General features: G+C 46.8%; 1 protein-coding gene across 1 annotated transcript in view; it reads left to right on the top strand.

Annotated features, from left to right (window-relative positions):
- LOC141133618 (leucine-rich repeat and calponin homology domain-containing protein 4-like) overlaps window positions 1-27,416 on the top strand; it is a gene marked incomplete at its 3' end in the record, with an annotated part of 82,754 nt that extends 55,338 nt beyond the window's left edge. Inside the window, 7 exon segments of the mRNA XM_073623096.1 lie at window positions 5,432-5,537; window positions 9,011-9,147; window positions 9,258-9,376; window positions 11,381-11,474; window positions 21,266-21,353; window positions 27,070-27,170; window positions 27,362-27,416. Coding sequence (XP_073479197.1) covers window positions 5,432-5,537; window positions 9,011-9,147; window positions 9,258-9,376; window positions 11,381-11,474; window positions 21,266-21,353; window positions 27,070-27,170; window positions 27,362-27,416 — 700 coding nt within the window.
- Between the last annotated feature and the right edge of the window lie 570 nt (window positions 27,417-27,986).

Raw genomic sequence — 27,986 nt, 5'->3', positions numbered from 1 at the left:
AGACTTTAGTCCACTTTTATAATGAGGTGCAGTGTCTTTTATCCATGTTCCCTGATTTGGGGTGAATGTGGCAGGAGGGCCGTACACTGAACTAAAAACCATTGAGGTGTGTTAGCATTGCCAATCACTAACCACCCCCTGACCGCGCTATAGCCAAATGCCGGCTGCAGCGCAGTCGTTAAGTTCTGGGAGGGCATTATATGACACTCCTGTGATCACTGTGTCCTTTTGGACCCAGATCATCACAGATGGGGGGGTAAAGAGTCAATTGCAGCTGATCATGATGTAAACACACTTGCCGATTTATGGGCATTCCTTTCCTCACGCTGTTACAGTGTGAGGAGAGAAGAGGGCCGGTAACCAGCTAGTGTGAAAGGGGACATCTGCACTGATCATCAGTGTCCTGATGATCAGTGCTGCCAATCAGTGCCCATCAGTTCCATCTATGGATGTTGGCAATCAGTGCAGCCTCATCAGTGTAGCCTCATCTCATCATGAGCGCACATCAGTGAGGGAGAAAAATTACCTGTTACCAGCCCCACTTCATCCGTGCACATCAGTTCAGCCTCATCAGTGAAGGAGAAAAATTACCTGTTACCAGCCTCATCAGTTCCGCTTCATCAGTGCCGCCTCATCAATGCCTCCTCATCGCATCAGTGCCGCCTCATGAGTGCACATCAGTAAAGGAGAAAAATTACCTGTTACCAGCCCCATCAGTTCCACTTCATCCGTGCACATCAGTTCAGCCTCATCAGTGTGGCTTCATCAGTGCCCATCAATGCAGCCTCATCAGTTCCGCCTCATGAGTGCACATCAGTGAAGGAGAAAAATTACCTGTTACCAGCCTCATCAGTGCAGCCTCATGAGCACACATCAGTGAAGGAGAAAAATTACCTGTTACCAGCCTCATCAGTGCAGCCTCATCGCATCAGTGCCGCCTCATGAGCGCACATCAGTGAAGGAGAAAAATTACCTGTTACCAGCCTCATCAGTGCCACTTTATCAGTGCACATCAGTTCAGCCTCATCAGTGTAGCTTCATCAGTGCAGCCTCATCAGTGCCGCCTCATGAGCGCACATCAGTGAAGGAGAAAAATTACCTGTTACCAGCCCCATCAGTGCACATCAGTCGGGAGCAAAGAAATTTTTTTTTTCCCCAAATTCTCCGTTGTTTTTCATTTATTTAGCAAAAAAAAAACCCAGTGGTGATTTAAAGTGGATGTAAACCCGATTCATGAAATTTGACCTGGGCACATATATTTGCAGCATTTTCTTATCTCTCTTCAAAGCACTATGTCCCATAACTTTCTCCTGTTCCGTTCTTCTGTTATCAGCCTGGGAACTCCTGACAAGTTCTCAGTCACATATGATAAAACCAGCCCAATTTTTTTTTTTTTTTTCTGTGTTGGGAAGGATGCTATAAATAAATTAGCAGAGCCACAAACTATTCAACGATCAGAGCTGAAAGTCTCTACCTATGAGGAGAGAGGGGGTGTGTGCCTTTCCTCCAATCAGCTGTCTTGGCTGTATGCCCAGGCTTCACTGCAGTGCTAACCAGGAAGAGGAAAAACTCCTAACAGGATGTGAACTTTCCAAAAAGTATATAAAGCTGAAGACAGCAGATATAGATGTAAAACTATATGTAGAGAGATTTTGTTCATCTCTGTGTATCATCTGAGGCTGTTCACTTCACCGGGGATAGGGGAGGGTTTACATCCACTTTAAATACCACCAAAAGAAAGCTCCATTTTGTGTGGAAAAAAAAATATATAAAAATTTGCATTTGAGTACAGTGTTGCATGACCGCGCAGTTGTCCTTCAAAGTGTGACAGCGCTGAAAGCTGAAAGTTTGACCTGGGCAGGAAGGGGGGTAAAAGTGCCCGGTAGGTAAGAGGTTAAAAGGACACATTTTTGGGTTTGTACCGCCACTTGGAATTTGACTTCAACCTCCCTGGCGGTCTGATTATGTTTGTTGTTGTTTTTTTTTTTTTTTTTTTGTTTTGTTTTGTTTTTTAACGCCAAAGTGGTGCAATGTTTTGCATGGGAATTTTGGCCTTTTATATTGTAGGCCTGTAATTATTTGGAATAACTCGCTTAAATCTGTCCAAACAAGAGTCTAGTAGACGTCCCGGGTAGGATAAATTTTGAAACACAAAATCATAAATTATAATATAACTATAAATAACTTTAAAAAAAATATAATAATTTTTATTCAATAATGTAATCAATACACAGAAATTTGCTCAGTCGCAGAATTGTCGCTGTCATTACTTTCAGTGTCTGGTGATAAATTTCCCCACTAATCACTATCGCTCAATTCTGCAAGTGATTCTAATTCACGATCGCTGTTTTCTAGCTGGTCTAAAACCGCTTTTGACGTAAAGGGACTCTTTTTTGGTTGCCATGGACAATCTCTCAAGTTTCCAGGCAGAAAGAACAGAATATATAATATAAAAGTGCATGTAGGGCACTGGACAAAGCACTAGGGACAAAACTGATGTAAAACGATTTCATACAGTAATTACATTTTATAGATTACAGTGTGTCAGTACTTTTTTAAATTTGCCGCCGGGCTCCGCCCCCATGCGTGTCGCGATGCTCGCAAGGAACGAAGCCTGGAACAGTAATACATCCGGCAGAGGACACAACGGGGGGACATCGCAGGATCCCGGGGACAGGGTAAATAACCTGTACCAGGATACTGCGATGCAATCCCGAGTGTGGCTCAGGGTTACCGATTTTTGGCAGGGGTCTACAAACTCTCTAAACAAAGGGCCAGTTTACTGTCCTTCAAACTTTAGGAGGGGGGGGACACACTTTGGCCAGTGAGAGTAGAAAATGCCCTGGTGTCAGAGGGACAAAATAATGCCCTATGGCTGGTATTAGGGGAGTAAGAGTGCCCCATCGTTGATAAAAAATTAGAGGAACAGTGCCCCATCATTGGTGTCAGTGGGATGAATAGTGCCCCATCATTGGTGTCAGTGGGATGAATAGTGCCCCATCATTGGTGTCAGTGGGATGAATAGTGTCCCATCATTGGTGTCAGTGGGATGAATAGTGCCCCATCATTGGTGTCAGTGGGATGAATAGTGTCCCATCATTGGTGTCAGTGGGATGAATAGTGTCCCATCATTGGTGTAAGTAGGATGAATAGTGTCCCATCATTGGTGTAAGTAGGATGAATAGTGTCCCATCATTGGCGTCAGTGGGAGGAATAGTGTCCCATCATTGGCGTCAGTGGGAGGAATAGTGTCCTATCATTGGTGTCAGTGGGAGGAATAGTGTCCTATCATTGGTGTCAGTGGGAGGAATAGTGTCCTATCATTGGTGTCAGTGGGAGGAATAGTGTCCCATCATTGGTATCGATGGGAGGAATAGTGCCCCATCATTGGTGTCAGTGGGAGGAATAGTGTCCCATCATTGGTATCGATGGGAGGAATAGTGCCCCATAGTCAGTGGCAGGAACTATGCCCCACTGTTGCTGACAGTGGAGAGAATATTACCCCAAGGGCCGGATGAAGGCAAGCAAAGGGACACACCTGGCCCACCGGGCCACAGTTTGGAGACCCCTGGTTTATGGTAATGAAAAATAACCCCGAGCCACACACTATACAGGTAAAAGCCAGTAAATTAGAATATTTTGAAAAACTTGATTTATTTCAGTAATTGCATTCAAAAGGTGTAACTTGTACATTATATTTATTCATTGCACACAGACTGATGCATTCAAATGTTTATTTCATTTAATTTTGATGATTTGAAGTGGCAACAAATGAAAATCCAAAATTCCGTGTGTCACAAAATTAGAATATTACTTAAGGCTAATACAAAAAAGGGATTTTTTAGAAATGTTGGCCAACTGAAAAGTATGAAAATGAAAAATATGAGCATGTACAATACTCAATACTTGGTTGGAGCTCCTTTTGCCTCAATTACTGCATTAATGCGGCGTGGCATGGAGTCGATGAGTTTCTGGCACTGCTCAGGTGTTATGAGAGCCCAGGTTGCTCTGATAGTGGCCTTCAACTCTTCTGCGTTGTTGGGTCTGGCATTCTGCATCTTCCTTTTCACAATACCCCACAGATTTTCTATGGGGCTAAGGTCAGGGGAGTTGGCTGGCCAATTTAGAACAGAAATACCATGGTCCGTAAACCAGGCACGGGTAGATTTTGCGCTGTGTGCAGGCGCCAAGTCCTGTTGGAACCTGAAATCTCCATCTCCATAGAGCAGGTCAGCAGCAGGAAGCATGAAGTGCTCTAAAACTTGCTGGTAGACGGCTGCGTTGACCCTGGATCTCAGGAAACAGAGTGGACCGACACCAGCAGATGACATGGCACCCCAAACCATCACTGATGGTGGAAACTTTACACTAGACTTCAGGCAACGTGGATCCTGTGCCTCTCCTGTCTTCCTCCAGACTCTGGGACCTCGATTTCCAAAGGAAATGCAAAATTTGCTTTCGTCAGAAAACATGACTTTGGACCACTCAGCAGCAGTCCAGCTCTTTTTTTCCTTAGCCCAGGTGAGACGGTTTTCGCGCTGTTTCTTGGTCAACAGTGGCTTGACACGAGGTATGCGGCAGTTGAAACCCATGTCTTTCAAGCGTCTCTTGGTGGTGGATCTTGAAGCACTGACTCCAGCAGCTGTCCACTCCTTGTGAATCTCCCCCACATTTTTGAAGGGGTTTTTTTTCACAATCTTGACTAGGGCGCGGTGATCCCTATCGCTTGTACACTTTTTCTGACCACAGTTTTTCCTTCCCTTTGCCTCTCTATTAATGTGTTTGGACACAGAGCTCTGAGAACAGCCAGCCTCTTCAGCAATAACCTTTTGTGTCTTTCCCTCCTTGTGCAATGTGTTGATGGTCGCCTTTTGGACAGCTGTCAAATCTGAAGTCTTCCCCATGTTTGTGTAGGCTTCAGAACTGGACTGAGAGACCATTTAAAGCCCTTTGCAGGTGTTTTGAGTTAATCAGCTGATTAGTTTGTGGCACCAGGTGTCTTCAAAATTTAACCCTTACACAATATTCTAATTTTGTGACACACGGAATTTTGGATTTCATTTGTTGCCACTTCAAATCATCAAAATTAAATGAAATAAACATTTGAATGCATCAGTCTGTGTGCAATGAATAAATATAATGTACAAGTTACACCTTTTGAATGCAATTACTGAAATAAATCAAGTTTTTCAAAATATTCTAATTTACTGGCTTTTACCTGTATATAGAGATGAAGGTAGAGGAGCGAGGGAAGACGTCCTCTATCATATACAGAGCCGGCAGGAAGTCTCTCCTTTAGGTTTATCAGATTGAATTGTGTGTAGATCCCATTCACATCTCTGTAATTGAATGTATTACATGTAATGTCATCATGTGTTGTAGACACCGGACTCCTCATGTTCTATGGAATCTCTGCTTGTGTCTCTCGTAGGATATCAGCTGTAATGAGATTCAGTCTCTGCCGCCACAGATGGGATCGCTGGAATCTCTGCGTGAGCTGAACATCCGCCGGAATCAGCTGACCTCTCTGCCGGAAGGTGAGAAGAGCCCATCTCCTAGTGACACCGAAAGATACGATCGTTTCCTGAAACAAAATCCTTCTATGGGGTGACCATATTTGTTGTTTTATTGGGCGGGACTTTTATTATTCATAGATTAATATGGGGTGCAGGATTATTTTAAACATGAAGCCGCCTTTGTTCAGTCTTGCCTACACTATATTATCAAAAGTATTGTGACGCCTGCCTTTACACGCACACATGAACTTTAATGACATCCCAGTCTTAGTCCGTAGGGTACAGCTATAACAGCTTCAACTCTTCTGGGAAGGCCGTCCACAAGGTTTAGGAGTGTGTTTATGGGAATGTTTGACCATTCTTCCAGAAGCGCATTTGTGAGGTCAGGCACTGATGTTGGACGAGAAGGCCTGGCTCACAGTCTCCAATTAATCCCAAAGGTGTTCTATCTGGTTGAGGTCAGTTCCTCCCCCCCCCCAAACTCACTCACCCATGTCTTTGCTTTGTGCACTGGTGCGCAGTCATGTTTGGAACAGGAAGGGGTCACCCCCAAACTGTTCCCACATTGTTGGAAGCATGAAAATTTTTTTTTTTTTTTCTTGATAGCTGTGAATGAGCAGAGAATGGCTCTGCACTGTTTACATGAATCGTGGAAATGCTGGATTAAGATCTTGAGGGGGGGTTGAATCGATCATGATTTTTTTTTTTTTTTTTTGTAAGGATTAATTGTGCAGCTCTAGCTGACACCTTAAGAGTGCCCTTCACTAGAACTAAGGGGCCAAGCCCAACCCCTGAAAAACAACCCCACACCATAATCCCCCCACCCCCACCAAATGATTTAAAATCTTGTATCACTTTTGCTCCAATATTCTGACTGATAAGTAAAGCTTTGTTGATCTTCTTGTAGCCTTCACCTTTCTTGTGTAAAGAAATTATTTTTTCTTTCTCAGGCCTTGTGACGTTTCTCTTCCATGTGGTGCCATTGCTGACAGCATGAAATGGGGAGGGGTTTTATTTGTTAAGTAACGCCCCTTTTATAATCGCCTGTCTGCTGGACACCTGTTTAATGAATAATTGCACTCGCCTGTAGTTGAATTCTTGTTAACCACTTAAGGACCGGAAGGATTTGCCCCCTTAATGACCAGGCCATATTTTGCGATTCGGCACTGCGTAGTTTTAACGGACAATTGCGCAGTCGTGCGACGTTGTACCCAAACAAAATTGACGTCCTTTTTTCCCCCCACAAATAGAGCTTTCTTTTGGTGGTATTTGATCACCTCCTTTTTATTTTTTATGCTATTAACAAAAAAAAAGCGACAATTTAAAAAGAAAAACAATATTTTTTACTTTTTGTTATAATATCCAAAAAAAATCGAATTTCTTCCTCAGTTTAGGCAGATATGTATTTTTCTACATATTTTTCACATCACAATAAGCATATATTGGTTTGCGCAAAAGCTATAACATCTACAAAATGGGGAAATAGATTTGATGGCATTTTTATTTATTATTTTATTTTTTGCACTAGTAATGGCGGTGATCTGCAATTTTTAGTGGGACTGCGACGTTGCGGCGGACAGATCGGACGCTTTTTTTTTTTTTTTTTGGGGGGACCGTTGATATTTATACAGTGATCAGAGCTTAAAATAGCCACTGATTACTGTATATATGTCATTAGTAGGGAAGGGGTTAACACTAGGGGGCGATCAAGGGGTTAAACGTATGTTCTAGGCCAGTGGTGGTGAACCTTGGGACCCCAGATGTTTTGGAACTACATTTCCCATGATGCTCAAGCACTCTGCAGTGTAGTGGAGCATCATGGGAAATGTAGTTCCAAAACTTCTGGGGTGCCAAGATTTGCCATCACTGTCCTAGGGAGTGATTTTAACTGGGGGGGGGGGGATGGGACTGCCTGGAGGAGGATACCGATCACTGTTCATATTCAGTATGAAAAGCAAATCTGTCTCCTCTCTCCTGACAGTAACAGAGATCTCTCTCCTGACAGTAACAGAGATCTCTCTCCTGACAGCAGCAGAGATCTCTCTCCTGACAGCAGCAGAGATCTCTCTCCTGACAGCAGCAGAGATCTCTCTCCTGACAGCAGCAGAGATCTCTCTCCTGACAGCAGCAGAGATCTCTCTCCTGACAGCAGCAGAGATCTCTCTCCTGACAGCAGCAGAGATCTCTCTCCTGACAGCAGCAGAGATCTCTCTCCTGACAGCAGCAGAGATCTCTCTCCTGACAGCAGCAGAGATCTCTCTCCTGACAGCAGCAGAGATCTCTCTCCTGACAGCAGCAGAGATCTCTCTCCTGACAGCAGCAGAGATCTGTCTCCTGACAGCAGCAGAGATCTGTCTCCTGACAGCAGCAGAGATCTGTCTCCTGACAGCAGCAGAGATCTGTCTCCTGACAGCAGCAGAGATCTGTCTCCTGACAGCAGCAGAGATCTGTCTCCTGACAGCAGCAGAGATCTGTCTCCTGACAGCAGCAGAGATCTGTCTCCTGACAGCAGCAGAGATCTGTCTCCTGACAGCAGCAGAGATCTGTCTCCTGACAGCAGCAGAGATCTGTCTCCTGACAGCAGCAGAGATCTGTCTCCTCTCTCCTGAGCGATTGCGGGTGCCCGGCGGACATCGCGGCCGCCGGGAATGCGCTTTGGCTCCGTCATCGTGCCCCCTAGTGGTCTTACAGTGGCCGATGTACAGCTACGGCGATTGGCCCAGGTGAGCCGACCTGCCGCAGTATAACTGCGGTGGCTGGTCCTTAACTGGCTAATTATGATTTTGTTGTATAAAATTTAGCTTTTGCTTCTAAGACTTTCATTAGGGTGTATTCAATTTTACAACATGGTCTTGAATGAATCTTTTTTTTCTTTGGGTGCAAATTAACAAATCTTGGTGGCAATCAATGGCCCGCAGTTGTGGGGGTATTTTGTAGTATAGTGTCCCATAGAAAGTGTTGATTCTGAAAAGAAAGTAAAGTTTTATTACAAATAAAGGGATGGTCAACACCAAATTTCACAATAATTGTCCATGCTCATACAAATCTTCCCGGTGTGTTCCATCTAATCATTATGAAGTAAGCAAAAAATCCAAAGTACAAAGAGCCTTTTATTACCTGTTCAGTAATACAGAATACAGTTGGGGGCTCGTCCGGGATTTAAGCCCAAGTTAAAATCCCAGATGAGCGCCCAAAGAATTTTGGATTACTGGGTGAGCAAAAAAAAAAGTTCTCTGTTTTTCAACCCCTTCTACTTTGTGTGAATGTCCAGCAACTCCCTGATCTATAGGTACTAGCAGTACAGAGTACAATTGGGGGCTCATCCGGGATTTAAATCCAAGTTCAAATTCTAGGTGAGCTCCCAGTGGATTCTGTATTACTGGGTGACCAATAAAAATGAGTTCTTTCTGCTCCAACCCATGATATGTAGGTACTGGGTGTCATATATGTTGTGTCTCATGTATATAAAAGTCCATCCCTTTTTTCTTCTCCAGAACTCTCTGAGCTTCCTCTGGTACGTCTAGACATCTCCTGCAACCGCATCTCCCACATTCCTGTCTGTTACCGACACCTCCGACACCTTCAGACCATCATACTGGACAACAACCCCCTCCAATACCCACCCGCACAGGTCAGTATTCCCATGTCACCCTCCAGGAAGAGGACAGACTCCTAGCTCCATTACTCTCAATGTTTTATTGAAGAATATTAAATTTTGTCTTTTTTTTTTTTGTGGTACAGATCTGTCTTAAAGGGAAGGTTCACATATTTAAGTACCTGAACATAGAGGCTTGCAGTAAACCTACACCAGAACTGTCAGATCTGGGGAAAATGAGCCGCCCCACAAGTTTTACCACTTGGTAGGTAGACTTCTACGTTGCTGGTTATTTTTACTCAATATTTATTCCATGCCTAATCTGTAAGTTCTGCCACAATAGCAGGCAAAGGACAACAATAACTCTCTAAACTTAACCCCCAAATAGGCTTTAACCCTTTTGCTACCAGGGCTGTTTTTGTGGGGTTTTTGTGCATACGTTGAAAAAAATCATTTTAGGCCCGAAGATTGCATAAAAACCCCCAGACATCAGGGGTCTTGAACAGTGGTTGCCAGCCTTTTCGGACCCAACGGACCACTAAGCTAAACAATTTTGAATCCTGCGGACCACTAACATGAAGTTTACATGCCTTATACACACAATACTCCGGCTCTCTTCCCCCCCTCCCCCTGGATCACACTACTGCTTTATACACACAATGCTTTTCTTGTCTGTCCCCCTCTCTCTGGAGCACACTGCTGCCTTATACACCCAACGTTCCGGCTCTCTGCCTCCCTACTTCTGGATCACATTGCTGCTTTATACACATAAGGCTACGCCCCCCTCCTTCCCCTGGATCAGACTGCTGCCTTATACACACAATGCTTCGCTCTTTTCCCCCCTCCCCCTGAATCACACTGCTGCCTTATACACACAATGCTCTGGCTCTCTGCCCTCCCTCCCTCTGGATCACACTGCTGCCTTATACACACACAATGCTCTTCTTGTCTGTCCCCCTCCCCCTGGATCACACTGCTGCCTTATACACACAATGCTCTTCTTGTCTGTCCCCCTCCCCCTGGATCACACTGCTGCCTTATACACACAATGCTCCAGCTCTGCCCCCCTCCCCCTGGATCACACTGCTGCCTTATACACACAATGCTCCGGCTCTCTGTCCCCCTCCCTCTGGATCACACTGCTGCCTTATACACACAATGCTCCAGCTCTCTGTCCCCCTCCCTCTGGATCATACTGCTGCCTTATACACACAATGCTCCAGCTCTGCCCCCCTCCCCCTGGATCACACTGCTGCCTTATACACACACAATGCTCTTCTTGTCTGTCCCCCTCCCCCTGGATCACACTGCTGCCTTATACACACAATGCTCCAGCTCTGCCCCCCTCCCCCTGGATCACACTGCTGCCTTATACACACAATGCTCCGGCTCTCTGTCCCCCTCCCTCTGGATCACACTGCTGCTTTATACACACAATGCTCCGGGTCTCTGCCTCCCTCCTTCTGGATCACATTGCTGCTTTATACACACAAGGCTACGGCTCTCTGCCCCCCTTCCCCATGATCAGACTGCTGCCTTATACACACAATGCTTCAGCACTCTGACCCCACTGCACTACTTCTGGCGCCTCTCTCTGAGTTCACAGGAGCTGGAACTACAGAGGAAACATCAGCTGTGCCCTGACCGTCAATAATGCATTGAGTAGAACACTGGAAACATCGGACGGTATACATCCGCTACAATGTTAATTTGCGGCAGAACCCCTGTGGGCCACCAAAATCTTCTTGTGGACGGTCCCCGGGACCACTGGTTGGCCTCTGCTGGTCCAGAAGACTCTGGATGTCTCACCTGTGCTCCAGTGAATCTAATGCAGTGCAGATCGCACTGCATAAAGTGAAGGGGGGACCCGGAAGCGGCGTGTAAAGCAAAGCAGGTAGGGGACCAACAGCACCTGCCATGCCGGTCCCGAGCCCGCCGATAGGACCTGGCAGCAAGAGGGTTAAAGGGAAATGCTGATGGTTGAAATACAATGCAAGATTGGTTACAATTCAGATAGTGAACCGTGTCAAGTGAATGTGTCATGTACAGTCCTCTGTATTCTCTGCATATACCCCGTCTTTTTCCCAGCTACCAATACCTACCTGTCTATACCCCACCTGCTAAGTCCAGATTTTGTTCATTTTGAAAGGTGTTTTTTTTTTTTTTTTTTTTTTTTTTTTTTTTTTCATCCTAATATGGAATTTTCTCCCTAGGAATGACATGTTTCTTCTTATAACCTTTTACAACGAGTATTTGTTTTATCTCTCAGCCTCACTGATGTGTATTCCTCCAAGCCCTATGGATGCCTGGATTCCGGCTTTAACAGTGTAGACAGCGGCAGCAAACGGTGGTCCGGGAATGAGGTATGTGTAAGAGTATTATTATTATTATTATTAGTGGGAAGGGAGGACTACAGAGCGTGGCCCCCGCTAACTCCAAGTGATCTTCATGAATCTATAGCTAATTTCTTTTTCACTCATTGGAGGACACCACCTCTCCCACTGTGTATAGTGACATCTGCAGGAGGAGGATTTTGGGGACACAACTAAAAAAACAGAACAGCCCAAATGGGTGAACAGAAACAACCCAGACCTGCAGTTTCCTGCCTTCCATGTTTGCAGGGGACAGCTTTGCTCTCAGGGACTCCCGGAACTAACCAATCCCTGCACACATTTATGGAGGTGCACGATGGGGACAGATCTCCTGAATCTGAGCGAGAGAGTGACCTCCCTGCAAGGAGAGGCAGGGCTGCTAACGCAGGAAGGTACTAGAGGTGGGCCAGGAAAGAGAGATAGGTGAGAAATATGCGAGGAAGCTTTGGGGGGGAGGGGGGGGGGGAGTTGGGTTTGCACACTGTGCATATAACACACCTCTAAACCCTGCACTCTGTACACAGCACAACCGTGACTTCTGCACACTGTATGTTGCTCAACCCTGCACTCTGTACATAATGCATTCTGAACCCTGCACTCTGTACATAGCACACATCTGAACTCGGCACTCTGTGTGTAGCGTAATCCTGATCCCTGCACTCTGTACATAACACACCTCTAAACACCACTCTGTACATAGTACATCCTTGAACTCTGCACTCTGTGTAGCGTTATCCTGAACTCTGCACTCTGTACATAACGCACTCCTGAACCCTGCACTCTGTACATAGCACACCCCTGAACTCTGCAGCCTGTACATAGCACACCCCTGAACTCTGCACTCTGTGTGTAGCGTAATCCTAAACCCTGGACTCTGCACATAGCACGCCCCTGGACTCTGCACATAGCACGCCCCTGGACTCTGCACATAGCACGCCCCTGGACTCTGCACATAGCACGCCCCTGGACCCTGCACTCTGCACATAGCACGCCCCTGAACCCTGCACTCTGCACATAGCACGCCCCTGAACCCTGCACTCTGCACATAGCACGCCCCTGAACTCTGCACATAGTACGCCCCTGAACTCTGCACTCTGTGTGTAGCGTAATCCTAAACCCTGGACTCTGCACATAGCACGCCCCTGGACCCTGGACTCTGCACATAGCACGCCCCTGAACCCTGCACTCTGCACATAGCACGCCCCTGAACTCTGCACATAGTACGCCCCTGAACTCTGCACTCTGTGTGTAGCGTAATCCTAAACCCTGGACTCTGCACATAGCACGCCCCTGGACCCTGGACTCTGCACATAGCACGCCCCTGGACCCTGCACTCTGCACATAGCACGCCCCTGGACCCTGCACTCTGCACATAGCACGCCCCTGGACCCTGCACTCTGCACATAGCACGCCCCTGCACTCTGCACATAGCACGCCCCTGCACTCTGCACATAGCACGCCCCTGCACTCTGCACATAGCACGCCCCTGCACTCTGCACATAGCACGCCCCTGCACTCTGCACATAGCACGCCCCTGCACTCTGCACATAGCACGCCCCTGCACTCTGCACATAGCACGCCCCTGAACTCTGCACATAGCACGCCCCTGCACTCTGCACATAGCACGCCCCTGCACTCTGCACATAGCACGCCCCTGCACTCTGCACATAGCACGCCCCTGAACTCTGCACATAGCACGCCCCTGAACTCTGCACATAGCACGCCCCTGAACTCTGCACTCTGTGTGTAGCGTAATCCTAAACCCTGGACTCTGCACATAGCACGCCCCTGGACTCTGCACATAGCACGCCCCTGCACTCTGCACTCTGTGTGTAGCGTAATCCTGAGCTATGCCGTATGTACATAGCACACCCTTAACCACTTGCCGACCGCCTCACGCATATATACGTGAGCAGAGCGGCACGGGCAGGCAAAATCACGTACCTGGTACGTGATTGCCTTCCCGCGGGCGGGGGGTCCGATCGGACCCCCCCCCCGGTGCCATCGGCGGTCGGCGTTTGGCTGGGAGAGTTGAGAGACGAGGGGGAGACCATCCGATCGTGGCCCCCCCCTCGCGATCGCTCCCAGCCAATGAGAAACATCCCCTGCCTCTGTATAGTACACAGAGGCAGAGGATGTGATGTCATCTCTCCTCGGCTGGCCAGTTTCCGTTCCAGCACCGAGGAGAGAAGACATGTAAGTGCACCAACACACACACAACACAGTAGAACATGCCAGGCATACTTTACACCCCCGATCCCCCCCCGATCGCCCCCCGATCCCCCCCCAATCACCCCCCCCCCCCCCGTCACAAACTGACACCAAGCAGGTTTTTTTGTTTTGTTTTGTTTTTTTCCTGATTACTGCATAGTGTCAGTTTGTGACAGTTAGCAGTGGTAGGACAGTTAGTATTAGCCCCCTGTAGGTCTAGGGTACCCCCCTAACCCCCCCTAATAAAGTTTTAACCCCTTGATCACCCCCTGTCACCAGTGTCGCTAAGCGATCATTTTTCTGATCGCTGTATTAGTGTCGCTGGTGACGCTAGTTAGGAACGTAAATATTTAGGTTCGCTGTCAGCGTTTTATAGCGACAGGGACCCCCATATACTACCGAATAAATGTTTTAACCCCTTGATTGCCCCCTAGTTAACCCTTTCACCACTGATCACCGTATAACCGTTACGGGTGACGCTGGTTAGTTCGTTTATTTTTTTTAGTGTCAGGGCACCCGCCGTTTATTACCGAATAAAGGTTTAGCCCCCTGATCGCCCGGCGGTGATATGCGTCGCCCCAGGCAGCGTCAGATTAGCGCCAGTACCGCGAACACCCACGCACGCACCGTACACGCACCGTACACCTCCCTTAGTGGTATAGTATCTGAACACATCAATATCTGATCCGATCAGATCTATACTAGCGTCCCCAGCAGTTTAGGGTTCCCAAAAACACAGTGTTAGCGGGATCAGCCCAGATACCTGCTAGCACCTGCGTTTTGCCCCTCCGCCCAGCCCACCCAAGTGCAGTATCGATCGATCACTGTCACAAAACACTAAACGCATAACTGCAGCGTTCGCAGAGTCAGGCCTGATCCCTGCGATCGCTAACAGTTTTTTTGGTAGCATTTTGGTGAACTGGCAAGCACCAGCCCCAAGCAGCGTCAGATTAGCGCCAGTACCACTAACACCCACGCACGCACCGTACACCTCCCTTAGTGGTATAGTATCTGAACAGATCAATCTCTGATCCGATCAGATCTATACTAGCGTCCCCAGCAGTTTAGGGTTCCCAAAAACGCAGTGTTAGTGGGATCAGCCCAGATACCTGCTAGCACCTGTGTTTTGCCCCTCCGCCCGGCCCAGCCCAGCCCACCCAAGTGCAGTATCGATCGATCACTGTCACTTTTTTTTGTAGCGTTTTGGTGAACTGGCAAGCACCAGCGGCCTAGTACACCCCGGTCGTAGTCATACCAGCACTGCAGTAACACTTGGTGACGTGGCGAGTCCCATAAGTGCAGTTCAAGCTGGTGAGGTGGCAAGCACAAGTAGTGTCCCGCTGCCACCAAAAAGACAAACACAGGCCCGTCGTGCCCATAATGCCCTTCCTGCTGCATTCGCCAATCCTAATTGGGAACCCACCGCTTCTGCAGCGCCCGTACTTCCCCCATTCACATCCCCAACCAAATGCAGTCGGCTGCATGAGAGGCATTTATATGTCCTCCCGAGTACCCCTACCCAACGAACCCCCCCAAAAAAGATGTCGTGTCTGCAGCAAGCGCGTATATAGACGTGACACCCGCTATTATTGTCCCTCCTGTCCTGACAATCCTGGTCTTTGCATTGGTGAATGTTTTGAACGCTACCATTCACTAGTTGAGTATTAGCGTAGGGTACAGCATTGCACAGACTAGGACACACTTTCACAGGGTCTCCCAAGATGCCATCGCATTTTGAGAGACCCGAACCTGGAACCGGTTACAGTTATAAAAGTTACAGTTACAAAAAAAAAGTGTAAAAAAAAAAAAAAAAAACACAAACAAAAATAAAAAAAAATAGTTGTCGTTTTATTGTTCTCTCTCTCTCTATTCTCTCTCTGGTGTTCTGCTCTTTTTTACTGTATTCTATTCTGCAATGTTTTATTGTTATTATGTTTTATCATGTTTGTTTTTCAGGTATGCAATTTTTTATACTTTACCGTTTACTGTGCTTTATTGTTAACCATTTTTTTGTCTTCAGGTACGCCATTCACGACTTTGAGTGGTTATACCAGAATGATGCCTGCAGGTTTAGGTATCATCTTGGTATCATTCTTTTCAGCCAGCGGTCGGCTTTCATGTAAAAGCAATCCTAGTGGCTAATTAGCCTCTAGACTGCTTTTACAAGCAGTGGGAGGGAATGCCCCCCCCCCCCCCCCCCCACCGTCTTCCGTGTTTTTCTCTGGCTCTCCTGTCTCAACAGGGAACCTGAGAATGCAGCCGGTGATTCAGCCAGCTGACCATAGAGCTGATCAGAGACCAGAGTGGCTCCAAACATCTCTATGGCCTAAGAAACCGGAAGCTACGAGCATTTTATGACTTAGATTTCGCCGGATGTAAACAGCGCCATTGGGAAATTAGGAAAGCATTTTATCACACCGATCTTGGTGTGGTCAGATGCTTTGAGGGCAGAGGAGAAATCTAGGGTCTAATAGACCCCAATTTTTTCAAAAAAGAGTACCTGTCACTACCTATTGCTATCATAGGGGATATTTACATTCCCTGAGATAACAATAAAAATGATTTAAAAAAAAATATGAAAGGAACAGTTTAAAAATAAGATAAAAAAGCAAAAAAATAATAAAGAAAAAAAAAAAAAAAAAAGCACCCCTGTCCCCCCTGCTCTCGCGCTAAGGCGAACGCAAGCGTCGGTCTGGCGTCAAATGTAAACAGCAATTGCACCATGCATGTGAGGTATCACCGCAAAGGTCAGATCGAGGGCAGTAATTTTAGCAGTAGACCTCCTCTGTAAATCTAAAGTGGTAACCTGTAAAGGCTTTTAAAGGCTTTTAAAAATGTATTAATTTTGTTGCCACTGCACGTTTGTGCGCAATTGTAAAGCATGTCATGTTTGGTATCCATGTACTCGGCCTAAGATCATCTTTTTTATTTCATCAAACATTTGGGCAATATAGTGTGTTTTAGTGCATTAAAATTTAAAAAAGTGTGTTTTTTCCACAAAAAATGCGTTTGAAAAATCGCTGCGCAATTACTGTGTGAAAAAAAAAATGAAACACCCACCATTTTAATCTGTAGGGCATTTGCTTTAAAATAATATATAATGTGTGGGGGTTCAAAGTAATTTTCTTGCAAAAAAAAATAATTTTTTCATGTAATCAAAAAGTGTCAGAAAGGGCTTTGTCTTCAAGTGGTTAGAAGAGTGGGTGATGTGTGACATAAGCTTCTAAATGTTGTGCATAAAATGCCAGGACAGTTCAAACCCCCCCAAATGACCCCATTTTGGAAAGTAGACACCCCAAGCTATTTGCTGAGAGGCATGTTGAGTCCATGGAATATTTTATATTGTGACACAAGTTGCGGGAAAGAGACAATTTTTTTTTTTTTTTTTTTGCACAAAGTTGTCACTAAATGTTATATTGCTCAAACATGCCATGGGAATATGTGAAATTACACCCCAAAATAAATTCTGTTGCTTCTCCTGAGTACGGGGATACCACATGTGTGGGACTTTTTGGGAGCCTAGCCGCGTACGGGACCCCGAAAACCAAGAACCGCCTTCAGGCTTTCTAAGGCCGTAAATTTTTGATTTCACTCTTCACTGCCTATCACAGTTTCGGAGGCCATGGAAAGCCCAGGTGGCACAAACCCCCCCCAAATGACCCCATTTTGGAAAGTAGACACCCCAAGCTATTTGCTGAGAGGTATAGTGAGTATTTTGCAGACCTCACTTTTTGTCACAAGGTTTTGAAAATTGAAAAAAGAAAAAAAAAAAATTTTTTTTCTGGTCTTTCTTCATTTTCAAAAACAAATGAGAGCTGCAAAATACTCACCATGCCTCTCAGCAAATAGCTTGGGGTGTCTACTTTCCAAAATGGGGTCATTTGGGAGGGGTTTTGTGCCATCTTGGCATTTTATGGCCTTCAAAACTGTGATAGGTAGTGAGGAGTGAAATCAAAAATGTATGCCCTTAGAAATCCTGAAGGTGGTGCTGGGTTTTCGGGGCCCCGTACGCGGCTAGGCTCCCAAAAAGTGCCACACATGTGGTATCCCCGTACTCAGGAGAAGCAGCTGAATGTATTTTGGGGTGCAATTCCACATATGCCCATGGCCTATGTGAGCAATATATCATTTAGTGACAACTTTTTGTAAATTTTTTTTTTTTTTTTTTTTGTCATTATTCAATCACTTGGGACAAAAAAAATAAATATTCAATGGGCTCAACATGCCTCTCAGCAATTTCCTTGGGGTGTCTACTTTCCAAAATGGGGTCATTTGGGGGGGGTTTGTACTGCCCTGCCATTTTAGCACCTCAAGAAATGACATAGGCAGTCATAAACTAAAAGCTGTGTAAATTCCAGAAAATGTACCCTAGTTTGTAGGCGCTATAACTTTTGCGTAAACCAATAAATATACGCTTATTGACATTTTTTTTACCAAAGACATGTGGCCGAATACATTTTGGCCTAAATGTATGACTAAAATTTAGTTTATTGGATTTTTTTTTATAACAAAAAGTAGAAAATATCATTTTTTTTCAAAATTTTCAGTCTTTTTCCGTTTATAGCGCAAAAAATAAAAACGGCAGAGGTGATCAAATACCATCAAAAGAAAGCTCTATTTGTGGGAAGAAAAGGACGCAAATTTCGTTTGGGTAGAGCATTGCATGACCGCGCAATTAGCAGTTAAAGCGACGCAGTGCCGAATTGTAAAAAGTGCTCTGGTCAGGAAGGGGGTAAATCCTTCCGGGGCTGAAGTGGTTAAACCCTGCACTCTGTGCATTGCATAATCTTGAACTCTGCACCCCAGATAAAACTGGTCCTTTGAGGGCAAACATACCGCTTATGCGGCCCCTGAATTTGAGTTTGACACCCTTACTCTAGAGGGTGTTAGGGGTTCCTTGAGCAATTTCTGTCTCTCAGATAAGTTCCCACTGACACCATTGATCTTTCTAGCTATCTGTAAATGGGGAATTCTTCCCACTGGCCATCACACTAATGTATCATGGGTTGTAGATATAGTCATTGTTAGCAGGGGTTCCCTGAGACTGAAAAATTATTTCAAGGGTTCCTCCATGTTGAAAAAATTTGAGAGGCTGCTCTAGAAGGCGCATAAAAGGTTATGTAGGTAGGTGAGGGGAGGAAGAGCTGGGCCAGCACAGACAATAATTACACTCCCAAGATGAGGACTATGACTGGAAGGAAGGGAAGGGCTGTGCTAGAGAAATGACTCTTGGAGTAGCCAAATTCTCCTGCAAGTAAGGAATGGATGTCTACACAAGGGGAGGACAGGTAAATAGCATACACAAAATGTATGTATGATCTTATGGGAAGATTGTTGTTGGAATATCTGATCTGGTGACAGGGACTCTTTAGAGCTGGATCGATGCAGAAACCAATCTCTTTGGGTGTTTGTTTTTAAATTAGCTGCCTTTCCACTCCAGAAACCCTCCTAGAAACCAAGATATCATCATTGGGTTATATTTACAGATGTCATCAGAAACTATACTAGTTTTACTAGTTATACTAGTTTATACTAAACTAGTCCTTTGTTTAGACTGTACATCCTTAAAAAAAAAAAAAAAAAAAAGTCTGACTCCGGTATTGGTTCTGACACCCAACCTTAACCCCGTAATGGTGAAGCTAAAGAAAACACGCATGGGCATCTGGGTCATGTGATCGCGTGTCACTGTGTAGCTGAGAGTGGTTGGTGTCCCTGTGGTCGCATTCCTGGAGACACAAGATTGAGCTTGCCCCCGTCACAAAATAGGGATGCATGTATGGGGCATTATTACGGGATGTCATTGCTGGGGGGGGTGGAGTAGGTGAGATGTCATTGTGGGGGGTGGAGTAGGTGGGATGTCATTGCGGGGGGTGGAGTAGGTGGGATGTCATTGTGGGGGGTGGAGTAGGTGGGATGTCATTGCTGGGGGGGGTGGAGTAGGTGGGATGTCATTGCGGGGGGTGGAGTAGGTGGGATGTCATTGCTGGGGGGGGGTGGAGTAGGTGGGATGTCATTGCTGGGGGGGGTGGAGTAGGTGGGATGTCATTGCTGGGGGGGGTGGAGTAGGTGGGATGTCATTGCTGGGGGGGGTAGAGTAGGTGGGATGTCATTGCTGGGGGGGGTGGAGTAGGTGGGATGTCATTGCTGGGGGGGGTGGAGTAGGTGGGATGTCATTGCTGGGGGGGGTGGAGTAGGTGGGATGTCATTGCTGGGGGGGGTGGAGTAGGTGGGATGTCATTGCTGGGGGGGGTGGAGTAGGTGGGATGTCATTGCTGGGGGGGGTGGAGTAGGTGGGATGTCTTTGGGGGGGTAGAGTAGGTGGGATGTCTTTGGGGGGGTAGAGTAGGTGGGATGTCTTTGGGGGGGTAGAGTAGGTGGGATGTCATTGCCGGGGGGGTGTTGGAGTAGATGGGATGTCATTGCAGGGGGGGGTGGAGTAGGTGGGATGTCATTGCGGGGGGGTAGAGTAGGTGGGATGTCATTGTGGGGGGGGGGGGGTTGGAGTAGGTGGGATGTCATTGCGGGGGGGGGGGTTGGAGTAGGTGGGATGTCATTGGGGGGGTAGAGTAGGTGGGATGTCATTGCGGGGGGGTGGACAGTGTTAATTTTAGTCTTAGGACTAAAATGGCATTTTAGTCTTCTGCAATTGTTTTTCGTATTTAGTCAACTAAAATCTCCAGTACATTTCAGTAATTGCAGTTTTAGTTTTAGTCGTATTTTAGTCATCTCAGTTGTTCTTAGTAGTATTTTAGTCAACTAAAATAGTATTCATTTAGACGTTTTAGTCGACTAAATTAACACTGCAGGTGGAGTAGGTGGGATGTCATTGTGGGGGGTGGAGTAGGTGGGCTGTCGTTGGGGGGTGGAGTAGGTGGGCTGTCGTTGGGGGGTGGAGTAGGTGGGCTGTCGTTGGGGGGTGGAGTAGGTGGGCTGTCAATTGGGGGGGGGGGAAATGTCATGGGTGGAGTAGGTGTAGGTGGAATGTCATTGGGGGGAGTGGAGTAGGTGTAGGTGAGGTATCATTGGGGGGTGGAGTAGGTGGGCTGTAGGTGGGGGTGGAGTAGGTGAGGTGTCATTGGGGGGTATAAGGTGGGGACTATCATTGGGGGTGGAGTAGGTGGGCTATCATTGGGGGGTATAAGGTGGGGACTATCATTGGGGGGTGGAGTAGGTGGGCTATCATTGTGGGGGGTGGAGTAGGCGGGCTATCATTGGGGGGGTGGAGTAGGTGGGCTATCATTGTGGGGGGTGGAGTAGGCGGGCTATCATTGGGGGGGTGGAGTAGGTGGGCTATCATTGGGGGGGTGGAGTAGGTGGGCTATCATTGGGGGGGTGGAGTAGGCGGGCTATCATTGTGGGGGGTGGAGTAGGCGGGCTATCATTGGGGGGGTGGAGTAGGCGGGCTATCATTGGGGGGGTGGAGTAGGTGGGCTATCATTGGGGGGGTGGAGTAGGTGGGCTATCATTGGGGGTGGAGTAGCTATGAATGGTTCCAGTAACAGGTTCCCTTTAGTTGATCTGTGATTTGAGTACATTGTATTGGGGGATTTACATGGATGTGTTTCTCTCAGTCTGCAGATGAGATGTCGGATCTCTCCTTCAGAGTCGCTGGTTTGGGCCGAGATACCAAACTGCTCAGAGAGAAGGTGAATGGAACAGGTAAGTGTCCGGATACCATCTATTCTATTCTCTGTCCCTTTAAGAGAACATCTCACCCAGTAGTTCTATTTCAGTTATGGATGGGGTCCGGTGTTATGGGTCATCCACTGTCCTTTTTATATTCCTTGGAAACCACCAGCCAGATTTCTCACCATAGTTCTAGAATTGTTCCAGCCACCTCTGCGGTATGTGTATGTGCTATTCGCCTGTGATCTGGTTTGGGACTTCTAAGGCATGGTCACAATTTGCTCCTTGTTGTTCCCCCGTGTTCAGTACATCATGTGGTTGGTTAGCAGTGATGTTATTTGTGGGGCCTTCCCAAGCATTGCTCCATTTAATCTGGAGGTGGATTTACCTTCCCCTGAGCCTAGTATGGTGAGATATCGAGGTCACTACATCTACAGAGGAATGTGCAGCTTTATTTCCCAGGACACCGCTACCAGCAGACCCGGAACAATGACTTTCTCTGTATTTTATCTGATAATAAAGTAGCAGTCTAACTCGCTCTTCAGAGTCCTTCAAGGAGATCATATTTGCAAAGCAAAACCAGCAATCCTGTGAGGTTCTTTAGCCGCGCAAAGGAGCCCCCCAAAGACAAGTCACCCTGCACCATGCAGAGGAGCCCCCCAAAGACGAGTCACCCTGCGCCATGCAGAGGAGCCCCCCAAAGACGAGTCACCCTGCGCCATGCAGAGGAGCCCCCCAAAGACGAGTCACCCTGCGCCATGCAGAGGAGCCCCCCAAAGACGAGTCACCCTGCGCCATGCAGAGGAGCCCCCCAAAGACGAGTCACCCTGCGCCATGCAGAGGAGCCCCCCAAAGACGAGTCACCCTGCGCCATGCAGAGGAGCCCCCCAAAGACGAGTCACCCTGCGCCATGCAGAGGAGCCTCCCAAAGACGAGTCACCATGCAGAGGAGCCCCCCAAAGACGAGTCACCCTGCACCATGCAGAGGAGCCCCCCAAAGACGAGTCACCCTGCGCCATGCAGAGGAGCCCCCCAAAGACGAGTCACCCTGCGCCATGCAGAGGAGCCCCCCAAAGACGAGTCACCCTGCGCCATGCAGAGGAGCCCCCCAAAGACGAGTCACCCTGCGCCATGCAGAGGAGCCCCCCAAAGACGAGTCACCCTGCGCCATGCAGAGGAGCCCCCCAAAGACGAGTCACCCTGCGCCATGCAGAGGAGCCCCCCAAAGACGAGTCACCCTGCGCCATGCAGAGGAGCCCCCCAAAGACGAGTCACCCTGCGCCATGCAGAGGAGCCCCCCAAAGACGAGTCACCCTGCGCCATGCAGAGGAGCCCCCCAAAGACGAGTCACCCTGCGCCATGCAGAGGAGCCCCCCAAAGACGAGTCACCCTGCGCCATGCAGAGGAGCCCCCCAAAGACGAGTCACCCTGCGCCATGCAGAGGAGCCCCCCAAAGACGAGTCACCCTGCGCCATGCAGAGGAGCCCCCCAAAGACGAGTCACCCTGCGCCATGCAGAGGAGCCCCCCAAAGACGAGTCACCCTGCGCCATGCAGAGGAGCCCCCCAAAGATGAGTCACCCTGCGCCATGCAGAGGAGCCCCCCAAAGACGAGTCACCCTGCGCCATGCAGAGGAGCCCCCCAAAGACAAGTCACCCTGCGCCATGCAGAGGAGCCCCCCAAAGACAAGTCACCCTGCGCCATGCAGAGGAGCCCCCCAAAGACAAGTCACCCTGCGCCATGCAGAGGAGCCTCCAAAAGACGAGTCACCATGCAGAGGAGCCCCCCAAAGATGTCTCCCTGCGCCATGCAGAATTGCCCCCCAAAGATGAGTCGCCCTGAACCATGCAGAGGAGCCCCCCAAAGTCCAGTCGCCCTAGGCTTCTGCTGCTGTCAATCAAAGTCAGTTAGCCAATCAGTAGAGAGGAGGGGGGCTGAACCTCAGCTCCGTGTCTGAATGGACACACAGCTGCAGCTCGGCTCGGGTGCCTCCATAGCAAGCTGCTTGTAGTGGGTGCACTCCACAGGAGGGAGGAGCAGCGAAGAGGGACCTGATAAGAGGAAAAATCCAAGCTGCTCTGTATAAAACCCCTGCAACTGAGCAGGTAAGTATAAAATGTTTTGTTTTTTTTAAAAAAAACAAGACGTTACAATCACTTTCAGAGCTGACAAAGGGCTTTCTGATCACTTTTATTGGGCTCTCTAAGTGCCTCCCTGCCAGCAGCAGCTTCGTGTGTTTCCCGAGTTCTCTTATTTATCCCGGGATCCTTGGACCACGTGATACAGCTGGCGAATAATGACCCCGGAAGTGATATGTATTACAGCACTACCAGGGTCACAAGTGTCCATTCCTTGACTTGTGTAGCTGAGGATGCAGCTATTCAAACCCAATCTGTCTTCTAATAGACTCCAGTGTCTCCTTAAAGAGGACCTGTCACCAGCCCATGCTATTACATAGGGGGCTTGTTAGCCCCTTATGATGGCAATAAATTTAAAAAAAAAAATAAAAAGTGTAACAAAAATTATATCAAATAAATATAAAGAAAATTTAAAGCACCCCCATAATACACACTCAATATAAGACTATGCTGTATGTGTATGTAAACATCAATTGTACAACACATGAGCTATCCTAGTGAATGTCTGACTGAGAGCAATAATTCTAGGGCCATAGTTCACAGAATATATATATATTTTTTTTTTTTTTTGCAATTCCGCAGGTGTGCCCAATTTTTAACCACCTCCATACCGGGCCAATTCTGGCACTCCTCTCCTACATGTAAAAAATTTTTTTTTTAATCATTATTTTTGCTAGAAAATTACTCAGAACCTGCAAACATTACATATATTTTTCTAGCAGAGATCCTAGGGAATAAAATGGCGGTCGTTGCGGTACTCGCGCAGGAATTTTTCAAACTTTTTTTGTTTTTTTGTTTTTTTATTTAGGAAAAAAAAACTAAAGTTTGCCCAATTTTTTTGTATAATGTGAAAGATGATGGATGTTACACCGAGTAAATGGATACCTAACACGTTACACTTTAAAATTGCGCACACTCGTGAAATGGCACAAAATGCAGATTTTAATGTGTGAAGAAAATTACAAAATTTGTCCCGGTAACCCGGTGTTGTATTAAAACCAGCACTGCACAGTGTAGGCATCATGAAGTGTCAGATCGTACCTACGGTCACTGGGCCACTTTATTAGGTACACCTGTTCAATTGCTTGGTAATACAAAATGCTAATCAGCCAATCACACGGCAGCAACTCAATGCACTTAGACATATAGACGTGGTGAAGACGACTAGCTGAAGTTCAAACCAAGCTTTAGAATGGGGAAGAAAGGGGATTTAAGTGACTTTGAACGTGGCATGGTTGTTGGTGGCAGATGGGCTGGTCTGAGTATTTCTGGGATTTTCACACACAATCATCTCTCGGGGTTTACAGAGAATGGTGGGGAAAAAAGAGAAAATATCCAGTGAGCGGCAGTTGTGTGGAGGAAAATACCTTGTTGAGGTCAGAGGAGAATGGGCAGACTGGTTCCAGATGATAGAAAAGCAACAGTAACTCAATTAACCCCTCGTTACACCCAAGCTATGCAGAATATCATCTCTGAACACACAACACATCCAACCTTGAAGAAGATAGGCTACAGCAGCAGAAGACCACACCGGGTGCCACTCCTGTCAGCTAAGAACAGGAATCTGAGGCTACAATTTGCACAGGCTCACCAAAATTGGACAATAGAAGATTGGATAAACGTTGCCTGGTCTGATGAGTCTCGATTTCAGCTGCGACATTCAGATGGTCAGGTCAGAATTTGGCCTAAACATGAAAGCATGGATCCAGACTGTTGGTGGTGTAATGGTGTGGGGGGGGGAGGGGGGGTTCTTGGCACATTTTGAGCCCTTAGTACCAATTGAGCATCATTTACACCCACAGCCTACCTGAGTATTGTTGCTGACCATGTCCATCCCTTTATGACTACAGTGTCCCCATCTTCTGATGGCTCCTTCCAGCAGGATAATGCACCATGTCACAAAGATCCAATCATCTCACCACTGGACAATGAGGTCCCTGTACTCCAATGGCCTCCACACTCACCACATCTCATCCAATAGAACACCATAGGGATGTGGTGGAACAAGAGATTGGCATCATGGATGTGCCATGGATTTATTTTTTTTTGGCTATATAAACAAATACAATTTTGCAAATAAATAATTGTGCTTCATAAATATATATATATATATATATATATATATATATATATATATATAATCAGATGTGTTTTACAAGTTGTGAATTTTTTTTTTTTTTTACAACATATTGTCAATAGTGCAGTACAGTATGGAACCTTTACTACTCTAGAGAAGTGATCAGGATTTTTTTTTTTTTTTTTACACGTTATGATCGCTTATACCAACGAATTTCATTGGTATAAGTAACCATTTTTACTGAATGAAACTGATTGATTCAGTGTCATATTTTTTTTTTTTGTTATTATTGTAAATGGCCAAAGCTAATCACATAGTACAGATGGGCTGTGATTGGCCCTGTCTGTACCATGTGGTCGCTGTGACCAATCACAGCTAGCAACACAATTTGTATACAATGGAGGGCATGAAAGGAAGGCATCCATTGTTTACAACTGTCATGTGATCTGCTGTGATTGGTCATGGCGATCACATGATACTGGCAGCAGGCTGGTATAGTGATCAGACATCGATGTGCCCGGTGGATGCCGTCGGTGACGGATTGCGCCGATGCGTGTCGTCTTCTGAGAGGACGTCATATGATGTCCAATCAGGAGGAAAGTCTCACCCAGCCATCAATCTGCTATAGGCCGGGCGGGAAGGTGTTGGAAAAAAAAATAAATAATAAAATCTAAGTACCTTTTTTCCATATTCGATATACAGCTGTCACATGACCCAGCTCTCTCCCAGCCTGTCTGCAGGGAAACACAGGCATGGGGAGCTTCTAGTCCTCTGCTGCTGGTCACATGTTCAAAATAAAATTAAAAAAAACAAAGCAGCCTTTGGAATACACAGTAAAAATAATTAATATCAATAAACCGTTTTAAATCATCATACAAATATATGTATTTGAAATGAAAGCTTTATTATTTTTTTGGCAATAACGTGGGTGTGGGCAGATTCTGTTTCGCGCCCCTCCAGCCTGTGTCTTAGAACAAGAGGCAGGTGAAGCCTCCATTAATCTACATGTAATATCCGCCCTAATTGTGTTTTATCTGGCTAGTGGACATGTAGGGAGGGAGGATGGGAGTGGGCTTTCCTTTACTACTGTGTATACTCCCACATGTGTGACTTTATAGTCATATGAGCTGCTCAGATGTGATTGATGTGATTGGGGAGGAAATGCTCAGCATAGAAACTCACTGAGAACTGAGCATGTGCAGAGCTGCCAACACTGCTCTACAAAATTCCCAACTGCAGTGGTGACATGAACAGAAGAGGGCGATAGAGAGCAGCAAGATCAGACTTTTTGCAGAAAAAAAAAAAAAAAAAAAAACGAATCCCATAGTGACTGAGTGAGTATGAACAGCATGTAATACACCATTTATTGATCGGTATTTTATGATACGAGTTTAGTGACACTTTACATTTTGGATCAGATGCATAAGGGGGAGTAGAGTTTGACTTTCTTGTTTGTACTTTTACTCTGTCTTGTTGTAATGAAATAAAAGGGTCCAGATTTCTGACAATATCTGGTTGTCCTCTCTTCCCACCAGACGCAGATAACGAGCACACGGACTTCATAGACAGCAGTACAAACGAGGAAGAGGAGGATGCCAAGTCTGACACTGGGCTGATTATGACCGTCACCCCTCAGGTGAGAATTCTTTACCCCCCCCAATACTGTGGGTGTGTAGAAGGTGATACAATTGTGTGACTGTGGGCGAACATTAGAGTGTAAGCTCCTTTGGTTCAGAGACTGATGTGACTGGTTCAGTGATCTCTGTACAGCACTGCGGTATATGTTTAGATATCTAGGTGTAAATCTCATTTGTGGTTTGTTTAAAGGACAAGCGGAAACCGGACTTACACTCTACACCAAGAGCAGAAGACAAGACCCTGGCTTTGTGGGTAAGTGTCAGGACCCAGGTCTGTACACCTGATGTGCCCATTATGAGGGGTTCCCACCATCCCTGTGCTGAGTTCCCAGGTCTGTACACCTGCTGTGCCCATTATGAGAGGTTCCCACCGTCCCTGCGCAGAGTTCCCAGATCTGTACACCTGCTGTGCCCATTATGAGGGGTTCCCACCATCCCTGTGCTGAGTTCCCAGGTCTGTACACCTGCTGTGCCCATTATGAGGGTTCCCACCATCCCTGTGCTGAGTTCCCAGGTCTGTACACCTGCTGTGCCCATTATGAGGGGTTCCCACCATCCCTGTGCTGAGTTCCCAGATCTGTACACCTGCTGTGCCCATTATGAGGGGTTCCCACCATCCCTGTGCTGAGTTCCCAGGTCTGTACACCTGATGTGCCCATTATGAGGGGTTCCCACCATCCCTGTGCTGAGTTCCTAGATCTGTACACCTGATGTGCCCATTATGAGGGGTTCCCACCATCCCTGTGCTGAGTTCCCAGATCTGTACACCTGCTGTGCCCATTATGAGGGGTTCCCACCATCCCTGTGCTGAGTTC

This window comes from Aquarana catesbeiana, linkage group LG03, assembly GCF_042186555.1.
Source record: "Aquarana catesbeiana isolate 2022-GZ linkage group LG03, ASM4218655v1, whole genome shotgun sequence".
Lineage (NCBI taxonomy): Eukaryota > Metazoa > Chordata > Amphibia > Anura > Ranidae > Aquarana > Aquarana catesbeiana.
This window is presented reverse-complemented; position numbering and strand designations above follow the sequence as displayed.